The sequence below is a fragment of the Microcaecilia unicolor genome, chromosome 8 (assembly GCF_901765095.1).
Source record: "Microcaecilia unicolor chromosome 8, aMicUni1.1, whole genome shotgun sequence".
NCBI lineage: Eukaryota > Metazoa > Chordata > Amphibia > Gymnophiona > Siphonopidae > Microcaecilia > Microcaecilia unicolor.
The window spans coordinates 232,405,362-232,428,330 of record NC_044038.1 but is presented as its reverse complement, the minus strand read 5'-3'; the positions used below and the strand labels follow the sequence as shown (position 1 = coordinate 232,428,330).

General features: G+C 44.4%; 1 protein-coding gene across 5 annotated transcripts in view; it reads right to left on the bottom strand.

The window, feature by feature from the left end:
* KIAA1755 (KIAA1755 ortholog) overlaps positions 1 to 22,969 on the bottom strand; it is a 116,133-nt gene that overhangs the window by 63,487 nt on the left and 29,677 nt on the right. For all 5 annotated transcript variants that reach the window (XM_030211577.1, XM_030211578.1, XM_030211579.1 and 2 more), the window contains exons 3-9: positions 19,893 to 21,342; positions 10,710 to 10,904; positions 10,112 to 10,235; positions 7,797 to 7,890; positions 4,809 to 4,895; positions 3,612 to 3,728; positions 1,057 to 1,155 (exon numbers count right to left, since the gene is read on the bottom strand). In XM_030211577.1, the coding sequence (XP_030067437.1) occupies positions 1,057 to 1,155; positions 3,612 to 3,728; positions 4,809 to 4,895; positions 7,797 to 7,890; positions 10,112 to 10,235; positions 10,710 to 10,904; positions 19,893 to 21,342 (2,166 nt within the window). The remainder of the gene's footprint in view (positions 1 to 1,056; positions 1,156 to 3,611; positions 3,729 to 4,808; positions 4,896 to 7,796; positions 7,891 to 10,111; positions 10,236 to 10,709; positions 10,905 to 19,892; positions 21,343 to 22,969) is intronic.

Genomic DNA, 22,969 nt, shown 5'->3' with positions numbered 1-22,969 from the left:
TAAGAATTATTAGGAAAGGGATGCAAAACAAAACCAAGAATATTATAATCCCTCTGTATCGCTCCATGGTGCGACCTCACCTCGAGAGTACTGCATTCAATTCTGATCGCCGTATCTCAAAAGAGATACAGCGGAATTAGAAAAGGTTCAAAGAAGAGCGACCAAAATGATACAGGGGATGGAACTCCTCCCACATGAGCAAATGCTAAAGAGGTTAGGGCTCTTTAGCTTGGAAAAGAGATGGCTGAGGTGGGGGGGATATGACTGAGGTCTATAAAATCTTGAGTGGTGTAGAACAGGTAGAAGTGAATCTATTTTTCATTCTTTCAAAAAGTACAAAGACTGGGGGACACTTGATGAAACAACGTGGAAATACTGCCGGAATATGTGGTATAAGCAGTTAGCACATCTGGGTTTAAAAAAGGTTTGGACAAGTTCCTGGAGAAAAGTCCATAGTCTGTTATTGAGATGGACATGGGGGAAGTCACTACTTGCCCCGGGATTGGTAGCATGGAATGGTGCTACTAACTGGGTTTCTGCCAGGTACTTGTGAGCTGGATTGGCCACTGTTGGAAGCAGGACACTGGGCTATATGGACCATTGGTCTGACCCAGTATGGCTATTCTTACATTCTTACTCTGGGTTCTATTTTTTTCCTGTATTATTGAGGGCGAAAATTATACATATTTTTTCCTGTTAATTTTTCAATTTCAAATTTCCAATGTGATATCGCAGTTTTCATTTCTGTGATTGTAATTTTGAAATTCTAAAATTAAAAATGAAAATAAATAAATATATTGTTACACATTTCATTACCACATAGAAGCAATGTACTAGAAAATTTAGGATGATTATTTCCTAGTCTTGATACCTTTTGAAAATGTTCATTTTGTTGCCAACTCTCGATAGAATCATTGGAATGACTTTTATGAATAAAAAGAAACTTCCAGATTCCGGGCTTGAGTTGGAATGCCATACCTTTACAGCTCCTAGTGCATTTCTCTGTTCCAGTTTACGTTCAAGCGCCATCCTCTTGGACACCCTAGTGAACTTTACCTGTGCAGCCTCCAACTGATTGTCTTGGTCCAGCTCTTGAATAGAGTTTTGTAGTAATTCTGAGGCCTTCCTCAAATCAGCAATGAAGGGATCTAACTTCTGAAAAGGAGACACGTCGTCTTGGGTCAGATTCAGAAAGACTGATATGCATTGATACATAGAGAAAAAAAATGAAGCAAACACAGAGAAGACAGATTTAAAAAGCTGATGTTCTAAACAAAAATATAGCGCACAAAGATTAATGCAACATTGGTGTGTTGAACGCTGGTAGAGTCTGAACTGTTCTTAACGTATATTGATCTGGGGGAAGTGAAGGAACTGACACACTAGCTAGGCTAGAAATCCAAATAGAGTATAGGAAGGCAGAACACGGTGGGACATCTTTTAATGCAACACGAAATAATGGGTGGTATCCCACACAATTGTCTTAGAGTAGAATCATTCTGGGTTTAAAAAAAGGTTTGGACAAGTTCCTGGAGGAATTGTTCATAGTCTGCTATTGACATAGACATACAGGGGTCCTTTTACAAAGGCGCGCTGAAAAATGGCTTGCGGGAGTGTAGGCGTGGGTTTTGGGCGTGCGCCAATCCATTTTCTAGCGCGCCTTTTTAAAATTTTTGCTGAAAACGGACGTGCAGCAAAATGAAAATTGCCGCATGTCCATTTTGGGTCTGAGACCTTACCGCTAGCCATTGACCTAGCGGTAAAGACTCACGTGTTCACTGGGCGGTAATGACCTACGCGCGCCAAATGCCACTTGGCACGTATCCGTAACGTGCGCATGAAAATAAAAAATGTTTTTCAGGCACACGTATTGGACGCACGCCAAAAATGAAATTACCACAACAGACACGCGGTAGTCAGGTGGTAACTCCATTTTGGCGCACGTTGGGCGCGCATAGACGCTTATGTGGCTTAGTAAAAGGGCTCCACAGAAAGCCACTGCTTGTCCCTGGGACCAGTAGCATGAATCTTGCTGTTATTTTGGATTCTGACAGGTACATAAGTAAATAAGTAATGCCATACTGGGAAAAGACCAAAAGTCCATCGAGCCCAGCATCCTGTCCCCGACAGCGGCCAATCCAGGTCAAGGGCACCTGGCAAGCTACCCAAACGTACAAACATTTTATACATGTTATTCCCGAAATTGTGGATTTCTCCCAAGTCCATTTAGTAGCAGTCTATGGACTTGTCCTTTAGGAAACCGTCCAACCCCTTTTTGAACTCTGCCAAGCTAACCGCCTTCACCACGTTCTCTGGCAACGAATTCCAGAGTTTAATTACGCGTTGGGTGAAGAAATATTTTCTCCTATTTGTTTTAAATTTACTACACTGTAGTTTCATCACATGTGACCTGAATTAGCTACTGTTGGAAGCAAGATACTGGGCTAGATGGACCATTGGTCTGACCCAGTATGGCTTGTCTTATGTTCTTATGAACTGGAATGTAGACTGCAATCCCTTGTTTTATATGTGCTATATCAATTTCTCTTCTTGACAACATCATTTAAAAATGATTTTTAAAATATGTTTTTACACACTTTTGTTTCTAATATAAGAAAAGCTGGGTATGGGAAAAAAACTTTTGTTTCATTTTTTGATTCATTTACTATTTTTCTAATTTTATTTTTGCATTTTATCATGCACTATCATTTAGCATGTCCTAATGAAATGAAAATGTATTTTTTTATTTTTGGTTCATTTCATTTAGGAAATAGTATTTTCCACATCATTTCAAATTGCTGCAATAATTCTTATTCATAAACTTTGAGGGAAGTCTGTTAACAAATTAAACAGGGCAACCACAGTCCTCAAGGGCCACAGCCCGCTCGAGTTTTCAAGATTTCCACAATGATTATGCATGAGAGTGGTTTGCGTGTACTACTTCCACTGTATGCAAATAGATCTCAGATATCTTCATTCTGAAATCTTGAAAACTCCACTGGGTTGTGGCCCTTGAGGACCATGTTTAGTGAAATACTACATTCAGTAGAGTGCCTGGGGGTTTTATATTTGAGCTTTTTGGATGCAGAAGCGAGGAAGTAGCGTGATCAACAAGACACTTCCAAAAAGTCAAGGAGATGGAAAGTGGAAAATTGTTCTTGAATGGTAGATCATTTTCTACTTTCCATCTCCTTGTGTTTTTGGAAGTGTCATTGTTGATCACGCTATTTCCCTGCTTCTGCATTCCTCCTCTCGTAGCGGATCTAGTTTCTCCACTTTTGTTGGTTGTCCTTTGTCCTGAGCTTTTTGGATAACTGGACTGGATGTGGGCTTTTCAGTGAGCACCCAGGAATTTCTTTTCATTGTTTTCCTGGTGATTGAGGTGCTACCCTTACTTAACTTTCAACTCTGTATCATTTATCAGTAAACACGTTTTATTGGTTTTCACTATTTGTTAGACACTACTACTACTACTTAACATTTCTAGAGCGCTACTAGGGTTATGCAGCGCTGTACAAATTAACAAAGAAGGACGGTCCCTGCTCAAAGGACACATTTAAGAGTATTAGAAAAGACATGAAAAGAAAGGAAAAGATTTTGATGAGAGATACCTGGCAAAACTGAACCCACTCGCTGTGACAGTAGGGAAAAGTGCCACCCAGATCCCAAGTCAACTGGCCATTTTCAATGTATCGATTTAGAGTCTTCAGCGAGGTCAACACCTCCACCTTGAAGTGGAAAACAATAAAGTTACTCTGAGTCATTTCCTTAAGACGTAAATAAATCATGTTATCATGAAAATCCATTTGGATTCAGTGCATTAGGATGTGAAATTTGTTAGTGCACATTCAGTTTGTTGGAGGGGGGCCTTAAAAAACGTAGGGGTCCTTTTACTAAAATGCATTATATTTTGTAGTTACCATGCAGTAAGCCTACATTTAACATGGCACCTACTAAAGGGCAAGTAGTTTATGTATTAAAATGTCTATTAATGCCCGGTACCTTGGTCGCATACACTCAGCAGGTTGAGAATTCGTACAACTGTATCCAGACAACTGTATAGAAAAATGCTCATGACACTGTAATGGAAGTGAATTTTAAAGATTGTTTTTCATCTCTGTCTTGATTGACCAGTGCACTCGGGGTCTGTATTGTTGATTAGAAGTAATTCTGTTTAAAAATCATTGTAACCTTAATTGTGTGAAAATAAGTTGGAATGCAGAAGATGAGACACAGCTCTAACTAATTTGGTATGTGAAGAGGAGGATGGCACTTGTTTTTCCGGGCCCAGCTTGGCCACCTGGACTTGGGAAAGCATGTGACCACGTTCCCACAGACCTAAACAGAGAAGCATTCTGTAATTTTCCCTAGCTCTGAACATCTCAGAGCCTAATAAAAAGGGAGGGCTTGTCACAGCAGAGTAGGAGCTCATCTGTGAGCAATGTACGTGCTGCGCAGAGGATCTGTTCCTGGTCCAAGAAGCTCCTGGCTATCGCTGTGAACTGGGCCCCCCCAGCTCATGTTACCAGTGATGTATGTATTATTGCTTCTTTTCCTGGTCTAAGAACTCTTTGCATTGCTTAGATGTAGATACCAGTGATGTAATGATTGTTTAGCTAATCATTGTGTGTATAGACCTAATCTTTGCATATGTGCTAACCATTGTATATACCTTAATCATTGTAGAATTTAGCTCCTCTAATAAAGGTCTTAATTACTTGATACGAATCCAAAAGAATCCACAGTAATTATTGGGTAGTCTGTGTCAGTGAGGCAGGCTGTAAATCCATAGCAGTTCAGACACCCACCTGTACTCCAGGTAACTTCTCTACAGAAGAGGCAGCTTCTTTCTCTACCAGTATCAGCAGGCTGTGAATGCAGGCAGAAGAAGATACCTGATAACGGCAACAGAGCACATCTGATCCATCTCCTTTCAAATAGTTCAAAGTTCTAGAAACCATATTGCGAGTAAACTGGAGTCTTTGCGATATCTCATATGCACATTAAGGGGCCCTTTTAATAAGCTGTATGCAGCGCGCACCCAAATGAGACTACCACCAGGCCAGTGCGTCCTCCTGGCAGTAATTTCAGATTTGGTGTGCACCCATAATGTGTGGATGAATTATTTATTTATTTCCTCCTATGCACACCGGTTCCGGCGGTACCTGGCAATTGGCACGTGCCGACCGGTCACCGTGCGTGTAGCGTGCGAGCCTTTACCGCTAGATCAGTGGGTGGCGTTAAGGGCTCAGGCCGGTTTTGGGCGCACGCTGGTTTCATTTTTACCGCAGGTCCTTTTCCCGTCCCATTAAGAAAAAGCCATTTTTTGTAGATGCGGAAACGTCCAATACATGCGCCTACACTACCGCAGGCCACTTTTTACCACGGCTTAGTAAAAGGACCCTTAAATTGCGGTTAATACTGCGGTTAACACATCATCTATTAGAAGCAATTTTTTTAAAATTAATTGTGGCTAATACATTTAATTGTGCTGCAGCATCTGTCTCCTCGCAATATCTCGCCTTCTCTCTTCCATTTTCACGTCCCCATCCACTCGACAATCCAATTAACTGCATGAGTGCTAATTCCGCCTCTGGAATACCCAGAAGTTTGTTGGTTTTGGCACAGGTGCCAACCGTGAATATTCAGTGGAGCCAATCATTTAAGTGCCACTGAAAATTCGCAGTTAGCAATGGACAAGTGATGTAAATGGCCGGAAGCCTCTGTGGGCCATCTAAATCACTTTGACTATTGGGCAGATTGTTCTCAAAACGCCTTATTTCTATAATGCTCACACAAACACACTCGAGGTCAGATATCTGGTTTCAGAACTGACCTAGAAGTGCTATCTGGTTAGCAGTGATTATCAGACTGCTGACTTGGATGGCTAACCAGATGAAGTAGGGCTCAGATACCTAGATTAGATTCCTTTGACAGGTCATCAATAGAACTGTGGCTTTATACATTTCCATTTGAGTAAACTGTGCCTCTCTATTGACAGTATATTGTGCATTGTGAGGTCCTTTTACTAAGGTGCACCGAAAAATGGCCTGCACTGGTGTAGACGCGTGCATTGGATGCACGCAGATCCATTTTTCAGCGCACCTGCACAAAAAGGGCCTTTTTGGGGGGCTGAAAATGGACGTGCGGCAAAATGAAAATTGGCGCGCGTCCATTTTGGGCTTGAGACCTTATCGCCGCCCATTGACCTAGTGGTAAGGTCTCACGTGTTAACCGGGCGGTAATGGTCTACGCGTGTACAATGCCGATTACTGCCTGATTAGCGCCACATGCTGGAAAAGTTCTGGCGCACTTAGTGGACATGTGTAAAAAATGAAATTACCACCCGGGCCACGTGGTAGCCAGGCGATAGTTCAAAATTGACACACGTAAGATGCGCATAGGCGCTTATGCGCCTTTGTAAAAGAGCCCCTGAGTAAAGTGTGTCTCTGTACTGTATTGTGTGTCTCTGTATTGACAGTAGGTTGTGCACTGCGTGAGTTTGGGTTGTTCACAGTTGCCCTGGTTCAAAAGAACCTGGTCAAATTAATATGGAATTCATTACACAGTGTTGATCTGTGAATACTTTGTGATGTTTTCTATAATCCCGTAGTTAATTCACTGTCTGATTTTGGAAATGCAACATCTGCATTTTCTTCTCTTTTCATAACCACTTCATTCATTTACATATTAGTACCATATTTCTTTACAAACAGCAGGGGGCGCTCTGGTGACATTTATTTTTCAACATGTGCCATTTGTTAATGAAATCTGTAATGAATACCATGAAGAAATGTATCTGGTAAAATTAACAGTGAGAGGGAAACGAATGACGTGGAGGGAGGATAACTTATGTAAGTCATCTAGGTTGGAAAACGGACATTTAGCTCTGTGCATTCAAAATGGCACTAGTGCAAATGCACAGGCATCACCACCAGAGAAGCATGCAGAACAGGCGCATTACTAGTGGGTCAGTACATGTATGCAGTGTTACATGCACACATAACATGCAACGTTCCTACCTACAGAGATGATTTTAGAAAGTTCAGGCACCATTTACATGTATAAAAAGCTGATTGGCCTCTGTAAATCAGCATACACCTACCTATAAGATATAATTTTAGAAAAGTTACTATTTACATGTCGAAGTGGTAGCATGTTCTGGGCATGGTTTGGCCAGTTCTTCAAAGTAAACATCCATTCCATATTTCATAGAGGCATTTACATCTGCTTTGAGTTATGCATAACCTTTGCCTAACTCAGTGCCGTAGCGAGGTCAGCTGACACTCGGGGCGGGTCGCCGCTGCGCACCCCCCCCCCCCCCCGGGTGCAGCACAGCGCACCCTCCCCCCTCTGGAGCGCACCCTCCCCCTTCTGGAGCACACCCCCCCCTCCGGAGCGCGTACTTATGAGGGATGGACGGGAGGGCCGAACCGCCCCGAGTGCATGTCGCTGGGAGCTGCGTCGGCTCCGCTGGTTCCCTGCTCTCTCTGCCCTGGAACAGGAAGTAACCTGTTCCGGGGCAGAGGGAGCATGGAACCAGCGGAGCTGACACCTCCCCAGCGGCGTGCACCCGGGGTGGACCGCCCCACCGCCCCCACCCCTTCCTACGCCACTGGCCTAACTTCTCAATTGGACCTGACTTTGGAGGGGAACTTGAGAGAGAAATAGTACTGAGTGTTTTAAACCACATCAAAAAAAAAAACCCCAAGCGATTTCTAGCTTCATTATTCATATGATTTCCTCTCCTCACCTATGTAGAATTTCTTTGCTACGAAAGAAGCCTTTTATCTTACCTGGACAGTCTGCAACGCTGAGTAGAGGATAGGAGAGGGCAGCTGTTTCCTCCCATCTACCACAACGATCAGACCCATGTCTCTGATTTCCTTCCTGTGAAATGAAATAAAAACTTTCAGCCTAATTCTACATCAAAGTGCAAAGCAATACTGAAAGCTTCGGGTGCTATTTGTAAAGGAAGTGTGGTTAAAGGACCTCTCTGTTCTATTGGGTCAATATTCATAGGGGCTCTTTTACTAAGGTGCAGTGAAAAATGGCCTACACTGGCGTAGGCGTGCATTATGGAAGCCTTTTTTGTGGCCGAAAATGGACGTGCGGCACAATTAAAACCAGCGTGCGTCCATTTTCGGCCTGAGACCTTAACCGCCACCCATTGACTTAGCAGTAAGGACTCACGCGCTAATCGGACGGTAAGCGTCAGCGTGCATAAATCGCCGATTACCGCCAGGTAAGGGTCACGCTAAGTAAACAGGGCTCTAAGTGATTCCATAGCCTGGTGCGCCTAAATTCTAAGTTGCACAGTTGAAAAGGGGATTTGGCCATGGGCGGGGCATGGGTGTTTCTAAAATCTATATGCATTATTATACAATACACCCAATCTGCAACTTACAAAGTTCTCCAGAAACTTTCTGGAAACTTCAAAATATTTTCAAATATTTATAAAACACATCTTTTGGTGTCATTGAAAAAAAAAACACATGGAAAATTGAAAATCTCTGGTTCAAATATCTAGCTTTGTTTTCCATTTTCTTTCTCTCTACGATTCCCTAATGTGTCTATACACACAAACGTTATTCTACCACAACATTACTGTCTTTGTTCATACCGGAATTGGCGAACGCCTTTACGGTACTGTGTAAGCCACATTGAGCCTGCAAATAGGTGGGAAAATGTGGGATACAAATGTAATAAATAAATAAATAAAATAAAAATTTCCACTTTATCAGACACCAAAGATGCTTGTATTTCTTTACCACACTTCACTTCCTGTTCCAAAGCATCTACTTTTTGTTTTATAGTACTGATCTCAGACTCTACCAACTGAGATTTAGCCAAAGTTTGTGTAGCAAAATGAGTGAATACAGAGCTTGTGCATAGAATCTACTGCAGCCCAGGCATCCTCCAGTGTTATTGTAGATGGTCTTATCAAGAGAGGTACTGTCCGCAATGTTGGGGCTTACTAAGGTGCCTTCCACTGTTCCCAGCTGAATCGCTGATCTCCTTCGTTACTGATGTTTTCAGTAGTTACTTCCACTCCCCGAGTTGTTCTTTCAGAGGCCTCAGATCGACTTGCCTCACTCCCTTCTGGTGGAACCAACACCACTACTTTCACAGGCTGGGAAGGCATAGCCACTCCCCAGAGTGCTGCTGGTACTGAAGGAGATAAGGGGATGTGCGAACCTTCACTTCCTAGCAGAGTTGCGCTCTCTGACATGCCCTCGGCAGTGAAAATGTCCCGGATAGCTTGAGAAACACTGGCATATTGCCAAATAGCCCACTGTCTGGACACTTCCAAGCCAGGAGTACAGGTGGGGGGGGGGGGGCAGATACCTTGACTCTGTCCCTCCTTTAGGCATAGTGAAATCAGGAAATCAACTTAGGAGGAAAATGTTTTGGACATGATCAACGGTAATACTATTACTGCTTTACAGCTGGAGCGGCCATCTTGGATTCTCCCCATCCTTTTTCTAAGCTAGTATTTTATAAAGTGAAATAAGTACATAAGCACTGGGAAAAGACCAAGGGTCCATCGAGCCCAGCATCCTGTCCACGACAGCGGCCAATCCAGGCCAAGGGCACCAGGCGAGCTTCCCAAACGTACAAACATTCTATACATGTTATTCCCGGAATTGTGGATTTTTCCCAGGTCCATTTAGTAGCGGTTTGTGGACTTGTCCTTTAGGAAACCGTCTAACCCCTTTTTAAACTCTGCCAAGCTAACCGCCTTCACCACGTTCTCCGGCAACGAATTCCAGAGTTTAATTATGCGTTGGGTGAAGAAATATTTTCTCCGATTTGTTTTAAATTTACTACACTGTAGTTTCATCGCATGCCCCCTAGTCCTAGTATTTTTGGAAAGCGTGTGTGCTTGACTTTAAATAATAAGTGTACAATAAACTAGTAAAAAAGGAAAAAGCCTTTATAAAATTATCCCATTTCCTTTGGGCAATTTTCAAAGTACTCACTTACCTTCGCTCTGAAAACTGGTTACAAAGATGAAAAGTAAAAATCACTCATGCATTTTGCAGTGATGGGGGCCAATTCTCCTTGGTCTCATACAGTTGGATATTGCTTATAGTGTTTAATGTCTTACCTGGGGAAAGAGCTGAGATAGAGGAGGAGCTGGGCCACCTCTCTATCTGTGCACCAGGGAGCATCCCAAACAGGGCTGTCTGTAGTTAGTTGGATGAAGGACCGTCCAAGCTTATCTCTGCTGCCTACAGGTAAGAAAGCAGTGTATATGTATTTGCTTTATAAATTAAAAGGCACATAAACCATTTACACCTTCTTGTTGAGAGGAGTGGCCTAGTGGTTAGGGTGGTGGACTTTGGTCCTGAGGAACTGAGTTGGATTCCCACTTCAGGCACAGGCAGCTCCTTGTGACTCTGGGCAAGTCACTTAACCCTCCATTGCCCCATGTAAGCCGCATTGAGCCTGCTATGAGTGGGAAAGCGCGGGGTACAAATGTAACAAAAAAAAAAAAAATCCTGTGAGCTCCCATTCTTTCTATCTGACCAATTTTGCTTTAAATAGACTATGAATCGTCTTTTGATTCAAGCTCTCCTTGTGTCATTATTCTCTCTCTTGGCATTATCTATATCTTGATGATTGGTTTTCTATCTCCCTCCTTAAACTATATGCAACCCCCGCATCTAAAAATGACATTTTTTCCATTCCTGGTCTCCTCTTACCTGGCAAACAGGCTATCCCTGAGTATAAGAGTTTTGCACTAAGATCTTGGCACAAGATTGGCTTCTCCAGTTTGAGCCCTGTAAGAACGGGTTCTTTGATTGGTGCTCCCACAACTGATATCCACAGCCCTTTCCTGGAAGCCATTTTTTGGATAGAAGTGACCTCAAGAGAAGTGGCACTGGTCCGGTCCATAGCTGAATAGAAAAGAATAAAAATGAGGATTTGGACAGAGAGGAGAATTTAAAAAAAAACCCAGTTTAACCAAAATCTCTGAGAACTCTCTGCTAACACCAATATATAGGGTTACCATATTTTGTCCCCCAAAAAGGACACATGCCCCGCCCCCTTTCCGCCCCATCACATTTTTCCCTCCACCCTGTCATACACCCTTGTCACTCCCCCTCCCCTTACCTTTCTACTGCCCTGGTGGTCTAGTGACCTCTTCCGCATTCGGGGCAGGAAAGAGCCCCCCTCTTTCCTGCCTGGAGCGCTGCCCTGCATGCATCCTTCCTGTTGCTGATCTCGGTGCCGATTCAAAATGGCTGCTGAGAATTGAAGTCTCACGAGATCACTTCAACTCTCGGCGGCCATTTTGAATCGCTGCCGAGATCAGCAACAGGAAGGATGCATGCAGGGCAGCGCTCCAGGCAGGAAAGAGGGGGGCTCTTTCCTGCCCCGAATGCGGAAGAGGTCACTAGACCACCAGGGCAGTAGTAAGTAAGGGGAGGGGAGGCTAGCAATCTGCCCATTTGGCCGAATTTCTGGACAAACGGGCAGATTGGCAAAACCCGCCCGGTTGCCCAGACATCCTCAAAAAGAGGACATGTCCGGGATAATCTAGCCTCAGTGACTTGCAGATAAAGAAAGTGGAACATAGTTGTCCACAGGACAGTGACAAGGCCTTGTGCATTTTTATATTTATCGGATAAGACGTTATCTCACTATGGGGTCCTTTTACGAAGCTGCGGAAAAAGGGGACCTGCGCTGTCGTCAGCGTGTTTTTGACACGTGCTGAGGCCCCTTTTACCGCAGCAGGTAAAAGGCAGGGTTAAAAAAAATGGACGTGCAGCAAGTGAAGCACTTGCCGTGCGCCCGTTTCGGGTGGGAGCACTTACCTCCACGCATTGAGGGGGCGGTAAGGGCTCCCGTGCTACTCCAGCAGCAACCGGGAACACACCTGTGCTACTGAGAAGTTTCACTAAAACGAGCCACGTGAGGGGAAGAGCAGGGCAGGCAACGCAGCGGAGACCAGCGCTGGACAAACGCTTCAGCTGGCGGAGGTCCCCAACCCCCGCCAGCCAAGGTATATGAGGAGGCGGCAGCGGGGAGGTGGGCCAAAATGTACCCCCACACACACTTTGGACTCTGGACCCCCTCCTCCAAGGTCTGACGCCACTGCTTGAAAACGGCGGTACAGTGCTATATGTCATCATGATCATTGCGCTCAGGGCATCAGCGTATGCTGGTGATTCCTGCATTACAACACTTGCGCCTGGAACTCACAAGGATGGGTACTTTTTCCATCCGTCACCCTATTCAGTAGAACAGACTGCCATTGTGGCTCAAATGTGAAACCTGTGAGCCAGCATTTCGAAAGCACCTAAGAGACTTTTATTTTGTTTAAGGCTTTTTATTGTCCTGTTTGATTATATTTTTGATACCTTTATGCTGCTTTTGTATTTTCATTTATTGTGGGGTCCTTTTACTAAGCTGCGGTAGTGTGGACGCATATTTTTGGCATCCTCCAGGCCATTTTGTTACCGAATCTGGGGAAAGGGCGTTTATTTTTAATGTGCCAGGAAATGGGCGTATGCTAAAATTAAAACTAACCAAGCAAAGGAGAAAAAGGAGAGGCCACTCCTTCCACAGGAATGAAGCAAAACAGACCAAGGGTAGAAGAAGACCAAGTCCAAATGACCCCCGAGTATACAACAACTTGTGGATTCAGACCCCTGAAGAAGGCTTGTTGCCGAAACACGGACCGTATAGGGTCCCAATAAACTTTGTATTGAAGCTCTCACGTCTTTGTTTGGACTGGTCATATTTGGATTTGGTCTCCTTCCACCCTTGGTCTGTTTTGTTAAACTTAAAACTAGCATTCGCCAATTTATGGCCTGAGCCCATACTGCCAACCATTGATCTAGTGGTAAGGGCTCACACGCTCAGCGTGTGCCAACTGCTGATTACCACCGGAAACAGTGGCGTAGGCAGACTTTGGCGGGAGGGGGGTCCAGAGCCCGAGGTGGGGGGGCACATTTTAGCCCCCCCCCGGTGCCGCCGACCCTCCCCGTCATTGCCAACTTTGCCCCACCCACTGCCGAACCTCTCCACCCCCCTCCCACCGCCAACCCTCCCCTACTGCCACCGTCGCCTGCCTTTGCTGGCGGGGGACCCCAATCCCCGCCAGCCGAGGTCCTCTTCTTCTCGCAAAAGGTTTCCTTCTGTTTCTGACGTCCTGCAAGTGCAGGACATCAGAAACAGAAGGAAGCCTTTTGCGAGAAGAAGAGGACCTCGGCTGGCGGGGGTTGGGGTCCCCCGCCAGCAAAGGCAGGCGACAGCGGGTTGGCGGCGGGAAGGGGGGTCGGGTGGGTCGTCGGCAGGGGGGTCCAGGGCCAAATCTATGGGGGCCCAGGCCCCCCAAGCTATGCCACTGACCGGAAATGCTGCGCACGGTAGAAAAAAAATACTGCTGGAATAAGCGCAAGCCAAATCCAAAATTACACTAGCCTGGTGGTAGTCCTATTTTGGCACATGCGTAGCCCTTCCCACGACTCAATAAAAGGACCCCTGTATATTTTATGAATGTGTTTTTATTGTAATCTGCCCTGGATAAGGACAGACTAAAAAATAATAAACGTAATCTAATTCTAATTGGAATCAATTAAAAGTTACATGCGCATATTTACATGCCTGGAAGTCAGTACCGATTTTTCGGTGCCATTCACAGAATTCAGGCCATAACTGCCCATATAGAATTTGTGCTTAGTGAGCATCGTCCTGGCATATAACTTTAGGTGACCTTCTGAGAATTACCCCCATGTTCTTTGTGCAGAAATGTGATATCAAAAGCCATTGGAGGAGTAGCCTAGTGGTTAGTGCAGTGGACTTTGATCCTGGGAAACTGGGTTCAATTCCCACTGCAGCTCCTTGTGGCTCTGGGCAAGTCACTTAACTCTCCATTGCCCCTGGTACAAAATAAGTACCTGAATAGATGTAAACCGCTTTGAATGTAGTTGCAAAAACCTCAGCAAGGCAGTATATCAAGTCCCATTTCCCTTTCCCATTTATGATTATCTAAGCAGAAAAATGACACCCATTAACATAAAAATAAGAACAGGAGTAAAACAGCATTATATTATTCAAAATCCCCCTTAAAAAAAACACTGTTTCTCGATACAGAAAGAATGTGAAAATGAGGTAGCACTGTTTCATGACAAAATAAAAAAAAAAGTGGAGGAAAAAACCTCAGTAATCTTGCTATATTCCACTTAAGAACTTCTGGAAAGATGAAAGCGAGTTAACATATCACAGGTAAAAAACTATAAACAAAAAAAAGTCCATCATTCAAATTGAGCAACAAAAAATATAATCTGTGGGATCTGAACCTTAGGCCCTTCTCTGCCCCAGCCTGTTCCTTTATTAGGCTACTCCTCCAGCCCCTATGCAAGTGGGTATTTGTAATTAATTTTCTTTTAAAATGCAACTAAAAAAAAGTATTAAAAAGTAAAGAGCAACAGAAATTCTTGTACATCTTCGTTAGCATGATTTTGAAACCCTGTCCTTTGAAGCTATCCTATTCCTTAGAAAGTTTTAGTTTGAAGAAAAAACTGGGCCTAATTTGTCAAGGATTTTCTCTACTGAGTGAGGAGAAAATCCCCATAATAAAACGGTCTCTTTGTATTTAATATTATCACAGTTTGATCTTGCTATGGCCAAACAAAGCTGTTGTTTCTCCCTTTCAGTTCACTATAATAGAGCTTCTCTGTTACTGCAATATTGTGGGAAATATATTATCTCTAGCTAGCACGCTCCTCAAACGCGATAGGCGATGAATAACAGCTGTGTCACATATACAGACACGTGAGCTGGAACAAAATGTTTCCGTTGTTGCATTGGCATTAAAAGATTCCAGAAGCATCGTAAACCATGAATTGCAGAATTCAGAGATGAAATTTGTTTTCTTGATTAATTTCTGGAGCAAATATATTTCTTTTATAAATCTGTAACAGCTTAAATACGGGAGACTTAATTAAAAACATGTTTTTAATTTTTTTATTTATAAGTTTAATAAAATTACAATTTTAAAACAAACATAAATATATCAGCAAAAGCAAGATATATGAAACATAATTAAGAAATATTCCTTCAAACTTAGCCCACAATTCTTGACCAAGATATAATGAAATAACTCAGGAAAACGATTTATGAATAATCCAAACCTAGGGAGCAGAAAAAAAGCCTTTCACTTGCAGCCAATTATACAGCATCAAGTGGGCTCATTCAAGGAAGCATTTCTTTCACCCTCCTTATCCTACGTAATAATTTGCACCTCCAACGTTCCGTCGCTGTCTGGCTGCCTGGGTTCGTAACATCTCATGACGCCAGCCAGCCTCCAGCGTTCCATTCCCCCTCACCCACCCTCACGTCAAAAACGTAATGATGTCAGAGGGCGGAACAGTGAGAGGGAAGGGAACGCTGGAGGCGAGCTGACGTCAGGATGTTACCGACGGAAGAGAAGCCAGCCAGGCCAGCCAGAAAACGATGAGGTACAAAGGAAGAGAGAATCGCGGCACATCGAGGGGAGGGCAGGGCAGAGCAGAATCGAAGGACATGAATGGGATGGGAGGAGAGAAGAGAATCGCGGGACACGGATGGGAGGGCAGGGAAGAGGAGAATCGCTGGACATGGAGGGGAGGGCTGGGGAGAGACAAAAAATATCGCTTACAAGAGAGCCTTCCTAGGGCCTGTTTCATTGTTGAGGAAACGGGCTGGGTTCCACTAGTGAGAAATAAATTCCTGCAATTTCTTCGGGTCAAAGAAGACATAGTTAGCTGCACTTAGATATATCAAACATCTACAGGCAAATTTTAATACAAAAGACCCACCCAGAGAGAGAACTCTTGGTTTTAAAACCAAGAATTCTCGTCTTCTTTTCTGTGCATCTCTAGCTAAGTCCGGAAAAACTTGAACCTTAGACCCTCCTCCCCCCCCCCCAAAAAAAAAGTACATTCCTAAATCGAAAATACAAACGAAATACATTGTGTCTATCTGGATCCAGAGCAAAAGTCACTAGAAAAGTCATTCTTTCCGTTATAACCTCCAAAGAGCTCTCCAAACATTCAGTGAGGTTTTAATCAGGTTGAGGGTTCACACAAGAGGTTCTCAAGATTCCAGATAAATATTGGGCTCTGACTATGGGTGGAAGACCCTCAGCCGGAACTCCCACATGAGCTGGAACAAAATGTTTCAGTTGTTGCATTGGCGTTAAACGATTCCAGAAGCATCGTAAACCATGAATTGCAGAATTCAGAGATGAAAATTGATTAAAAGTTCTGCAGCAAATATTTTTCTTTTACAAATCTGTAATGGCTTAAATATGGGAGACTTAATTTTTTCTAGAACCCCTCCCCCTTTTAAAAATTGGTCAATATAAGGTAGTTCATTAGTCAGTAAAAATAACAAATGCAAAATGAAAACACAGGGGTCGCCGAAATCCAAGCGTATTCTGTTAACAGTGCACATAACTTAATTGGCTTAACAAGCCAATCAGCTTTGAAAACAGCACTTAACAAGCAATAATGAACACTGATTGGCAATAATTAGAATTTACGCACCCAACTTGCTAAGCGTATTCTGTAATGCAGCACGTCTAACTTCTAATGCGCGCAACCAAAAAGGGGCATGGTTATGGGCGGGCATTTCGTGGATGTTCCAAAATTTATGTGCGTAGTTACAGAATATGGCTCAGTGCGCTTAAATCTACTCGCTGGGATGTACGCCATGTTTTTGTTGGTATAAATGGATGTGTGTAGTTTTAGGCACTGGGATATCAGCTAAGCCTATTTTCGATATACTGCGTCTAAATCTAGGTGCTGCTTATAGAATATGCTTAGGTGAAAATGTTTTCTGTGCGGAATTTTTAGGTGCCATATATAGCATCCCTCCTAAACGTGTAAATGCACATGTGTGCATGTACATGTGTAACTATTGTGAGGAGGTCCAGGTTAATCATAGGAAAAGTCCCAAGGGGGCGGGATCAGGTTTCTCGGGGCATAGAGCTATCCTGGCCCCTGGCTGACTAGAGGGGCAGGACAGAGCTCATGGATTGACGAGAGCCCAGCAGAAATGGAGGTGAAGGGATCCAGCATGAGCGGGCTTGAAGGAGTTGAGACCCACATTGCAGAGGAAGCCATGGAGCTGTTTTTCTTTTTTTTTTAAATCTTTTTCTTTTATTTTACTTTGGATTTAAGTTCTTGTAGAAGCATTTGGAGATTGTTTATGGAGGCTGTGGGTGGGCCAGTGTGAAAAAGGAAACACTGAAAGGGAGGTGGCTGCCCAGCCCTGGCAGATGCAGAGAAGAGCCAGGGCTTTATTTCCTTCTGGGACTGTGATATCTTGGCTGGTTTGAAGTTTGTCCTTCCCATTTTAATTCTAATTTTAGATTGTACGCTGCCTTGATGGAACCCTTCATAGGTGGCATAGAAAATAAACTTGGAAATTTGGATATTATTTGTGCTGCTGCAAAGGAACTTTAATGATATTTTGTTAACAGAGATTACTCAAGAGAAGCCTGGACACATGGAGGGGCATAATCGAAAGGGGTGCCCAAGTTTTCCTGAGGACGTCCTCGCAGGACATCCCGGCGAAGGGGCGGGGAAACCCATATTATCGAAACAAGATGGGCGTCCATCTTTCGTTTTGATAATACGGTCGGGGACGCCCAAATCTTGAAATTTAGGTCGCCTCTAGAGATGGTCATCCTTAGACTTGGTCATTTCTGATTTTCAGCGATAATGGAAACTGAGGACGCCCATCTCAGAAACGACCAAATGCAAGCCCTTTGGTCGTGGGAGGGGCCAGCATTCGTAGTGCACTGGTCCCCCTGACATGCCAGGACACCAACCGGGCCCCCTAGGGGGCACTGCAGTGGACTTCAGAAATTGCTCCCAGGTACATAGCTCCCTTACCTTGTGTGCTGAGCCCCCCAAAACCCACTCCCCATAACTGTACACCACCACCATAGCCGTTATGGGTGAAGGGGGGCACCTAGATGTGAGTTTAGTGGGTTTCAGGTGGGTTTTGAAGGGCTCACATTTACCACCACAAGTGTAACAGGTAGGGGGGGATGGGCCTGGGTCCGCCTGCCTGAAGTGCACTCCAGTACCCACTAAAACTGCTCCAGGGACCTGCATACTGCTGTCATAGAGCTGGGTATGATATTTGAGGCTGGAAAAAGATACAAAACTCCAAGCACTGTCCTGCAGAATGGACCTTAAAGACTTTGAGGAGGGTACTGCAGAGGGAACAAGCCCTCTGAGGACCAAGCTGTGTTTGTCGCTGTACTTGAAATTAGAACATTATTTTTAGCAGGAACTCTATCCGGAACTCCAAGGTAGGGAAGGGGAGTATAAAATTCCCCAGGATACATCCTAATGCATCCTAATAACTGATTTGTTTTGTTGCAAGCAACAATTGACTTCTAGAGATCCTGAGGCAGCGAGTGAAGCTGGAAGTGAAAATCTGATTAAAGGACAGATTCACTGCCAAAAGCAGGAACGTGGAGGACGTCAGGACTCACAGAAACAGAATCCAGATCAGCAAACGCGCTGGACTCGGAGACTGGCACTGAAGGTGACTTCGCCTGGCGGGGGTTGGGGACCCACGCCAGCAAAGGTACCTGGCGGTGGTGGGGGAGGGTTGGCGGCGGTGGGAGGGGGGTCAAAAGGGACCGGGGGGGGGGGCTAAAATGTGCCCCCTCACCTCAGGCTCTGGACCCCCTTCCCACCGAAGTCTGGCTACGCCCCTGCTTTTAGGAAAGAGAGAGGGGGACAGCAACCACTGGGGGATTAAGGAGATGTCATGTCTTAATCCCTCCAGTGGGCAGCTGCTGAATCAGAGCCCCTTTCTGTACCCTAGAAGAGAATGAAACAAGTCTAAGTAAGGACATCCTTCTTTTTGGATGTTTCCTCCCCTTCGGTAATTGCTGGTTGATGACCTGATTTTGGGTCCTCCCTATTCCTGCCCCAAACATGCCCGCAACACTCCCCCTTGCTATTTGGATGTACGGAAGTGTCGAAAGTCCAAATCCTGCCTTTGCAAAATTGGGATTTGGAAGTATCAAGTACATGGACGTCCATTTTGGCTTTTTGAGATGTCCATACGCTTTGAAAATAAGCACCACAGGCGTTTATGTGTCTTTTACCATCTAAATGGGTGCCTATACCCTCTTAAATCAGATGCCCTGTTAGAGAATTCCCCCCTTGTGGTCCATCCTTCAAATCTGTGCATCCCTGTGCCATGGGTAAGTAATGTTTTTTTTCTAAAATCACTGCTAAGATGTGCATGCTCAGTTATGTGTATACATTCCGATGTACTTTTTCACGGAGAGAGTGGTGGATGCTTGGAATGCCCTCCCGCGGGAGGTGGTGGAGATGAAAACAGTAACGGAATTCAAACATGTGTGGGATAAACATAAAGGAATCCTGTTCAGAAGGAATGGATCCTCAGGAGCTTAGCCGAGATTGGGTGGCAGAGCTGGTGGTGGGAGGCGGGGCTGGTGGTTGGGAGGCGGGGATAGTGCTGGGCAGACTTATACGGTCTGTGCCAGAGCGGTGGTGGGAGGCGGGACTGCTGGTTGGGAGGTGGGGATAGTGCTGGGCAGACTTGTACGGTCTGTGCCAGAGCCGGTGGTTGGGAGGCGGGGCTGGTGGTTGGGAGGCGGGGATAGTGCTGGGCAGACTTGTACGGTCTGTGCCCTGAAAAAGACAAGTACAAATCAAGGTAAAGTATACACAAAAAAGTGGCACATTTCTTGGGCAGACTGGATGGACCGTGCAGGTCTTTTTCTGCCATCATCTACTATGTTACATAACTGACCATGTCTTTCTCACATAAGTTACATTTCAATCTTTAATAAAACATTGAGAAGTCACATATTTATTTGATCGGTTTTTATTTCTTACCTTTTCCAGCTGGTTTAGCTCTACTAAACCTTGGAGAACAAACCGAAGACATCCTCTTCCGTGGTCCCTCATGTTGATTAGTAACTGTTTCTGAAGGGAAATTATCCCCTGAGGATGCAGCCATCCGTGGATTTTTAAAAAATGAAAATTTATTAGCAGATGTTGGGGAATCTGATCCAGAGAGACCCTTATTTGTATAAACCGAAGACTTGGGTTCATTGAACTCTCTTTGGTTTGTTTGTATCTCAGCCTTTGTGTGCTGGGCTGATGTTTTATGTGGAGACAGAGAGAACATTCTAGCAGAAACAGCCTGACCGTGACTTTTTAAGTTGCGAGGTCGTGATTTCAGAGCATTAATATTGATTAAATTTGTAGACAATGCCTCCTTTTTTGGCTTATCAGACTCCTCCAATATGGAGGTCATTAGTCCAGAACCAAAATTCACAGGGTTCTGGAGAGCAGCCATATAGGACTCACGGTAGCGACACTTCATTTCTTGAGGTTTCACCTCTTTATTTAACTTTCTTCTTAAGCAAGGTGTACAGTCACCATCCTCGGAATTTACTACTTTCCCACAAGCCCACTCTTCTAACGACAAGCTCAATGAACAATCCACATTTGCAAATGGGAAAAACGTTGTATTTCCAGACATAGTTATGGCCATACCATCAGTAGATCTTTCCATCACTGGGGAAGATAGTGAGTCAACATCAGGAGATAATGATTTAGCAGAAGAATCCAATTTCTTTTCTTCAGAAATTTCCAAAAGATCCACATAATCTCCTTCAAAATCCTGACTGACAACGTCAGTGAGGCTTGGTGTAGCTAATGTACTTAATTTCTTTAAAGACCCTACCAGGTCAGGTTTAACAAGACCTGGGTACAGTTCCTGGTTGGCTTTCCAGGACAAGTTGTTGCTAGCACTTAAACTGGAAATAACATCATGGGTAGACATTCGAAAATCTGTTTTGCCTAAAATAAACGAGGATCTCTGTTTGATACAAGTCTCTATGGAGCTATTAAGATCTAGTTGGTCTGATTGACGAGATCCTTTAATACTAGTGCAATTGGGTATAACTTTGGGTTTCCTGACAAACTCTGGTACGGTGATTTTAGTCCAAGGCACTTTGGCAATCCCACTATCTGTTGCCACCAGGCATGTATGTAGAGATACTCCTTCAAGACCTCGGTTGATTGCCTCCAACCACTCTTTGGTAAACAACTCTAAATAGGAAGATTCCAGCACGTGTTTCTCTTCCACGGTATGAAGGTCCTCAGAAAGATATTTCAATACAACACAAGCAGACTGTTCTCCACAGGAACCTGCTTGCAGGTAGAAGTCTCCTGGGCGCAGTAAGAAGGGACTCAGAGGCGCAAGATGGACCACTACTTTCTCACGCAGACAGAGAGGCCAACCCTCGTGGAGAAATAAATTCTCAGAGTAGGGAGCCTAGAAAGAAAGACATTAAATGAATGAAACAACTGTCTACGGGCTAATCGGAAATACTGTTCTTCAAGTGCTGGAGATCACCTTCTTTGATATTGACTATGTAGGGGGGGCCAGGGACAGAATGAATGCGGCTGATATTTACCCCATGGCATTTAGGGTTTTTGAAAATACCAGCTGCCACGGGTAAAGAGAACATTGGATATTCAGCACCAGTATCTGAGTACCAGCTGGCACTGAACATTTGAGAATCAGAGCTGGCTGGTGGTGCTATCTGGTGACCGGAGATATTCAGGCTTCCAACCTGGAAGCAAACTGGACAAAAGTTAAATGGCCTTTTTGCTCTGTCCATGATCCACCCTGACACTCTTCTTGATAGTACCAAGGAGGTCAGAGGGAATGTTTATTTATTTATTTATTGCATTTGTATCCCACATTTTCCCACCTCTTTGTAGGCTCAATGTGGCTTACAATACATCGTGTTAAGTGGAAATACATTTAGAAAATATACATTTACTGGTACAGAAGGATCTTGGGTAACATTATAATAAGAGACAGGATAGTATAACAAGCAGATATAGTAAGACAGTTTGGAGTTATATATGTTCATATTTGTTCATATATATGCTGAATAAGTGGTGCAGTGGTTAGAGCACAGGTCTTGTAATCAGAAGGTGGCTGGTTCAAATCCCACCATTACTATTGGAGTGGAGGAGTGGCCTAGTGGTTAGGGTGGTGGACCTTGGTCCTGGGGAACTGAGTTCAATTCCCACTTCAGGCACAGGCAGCTCCTTGTGACTCTGGGCAAGTCACTTAACCCTCCATTGCCCCATGTAAGCCGCATTGAGCCTGCCATGAGTGGGAAAGCGAAGGGTACAAATGTAACAAAAATAAAATAGATACTATTGGAGATTCTAGATGGAATGTTGCTACTATTGGAGATTCTATTGCTATTCCACTAGCAACATAGCAACATTCCATGTAGAAGGCTGTGCAGGCTTCTCTTTCTGTGAGTCTGACGTCCTGCACGTACGTGCAGGACGTCAGACTCACAGAAGCAGAAGCCTGTGCAGCCACATTGGTGATCTGCAAGGGCCGACTTCTACATGGAATGTTGGAATAGCAACAGTGGAGGAGTGGCCTAGTGGTTAGGGTGGTGGACTTTGGTCCTGAGGAACTGAGTTCGATTCCCATTTAAGGCACAGGCAGCTCCTTGTGACTCTGAGCAAGTCACTTAACCCTCCATTGCCCCATGTAAGCCGCATTGAGCCTGCCATGAGTGGGAAAGCGCAGGGTACAAATGTAACAAAAATAAAATAAAATAGATACTATTGGAGATTCTACATGGAATGTTGCTACTATTGGAGATTCTACATGGAATGTTGCTATTCCACTAGGCTGCGCAGGCTTCTGTTTCTGTGAGTCTGACGTCAGACTCACAGAAGCAGAAGCCTGCGCGGCCACATTGGTGATCTGCAAGGGCCGACTTCTACATGGAATGTTGCTAGTGGAATAGCAACATTCCATGTAGAATCTCAAATAGTAGCAACAGTGGAGGAGTGGCCTAGTGGTTAGGGTGGTGGACTTTGGTCCTGGGGAACTGAGGAACTGAGTTCGATTCCCACTTCAG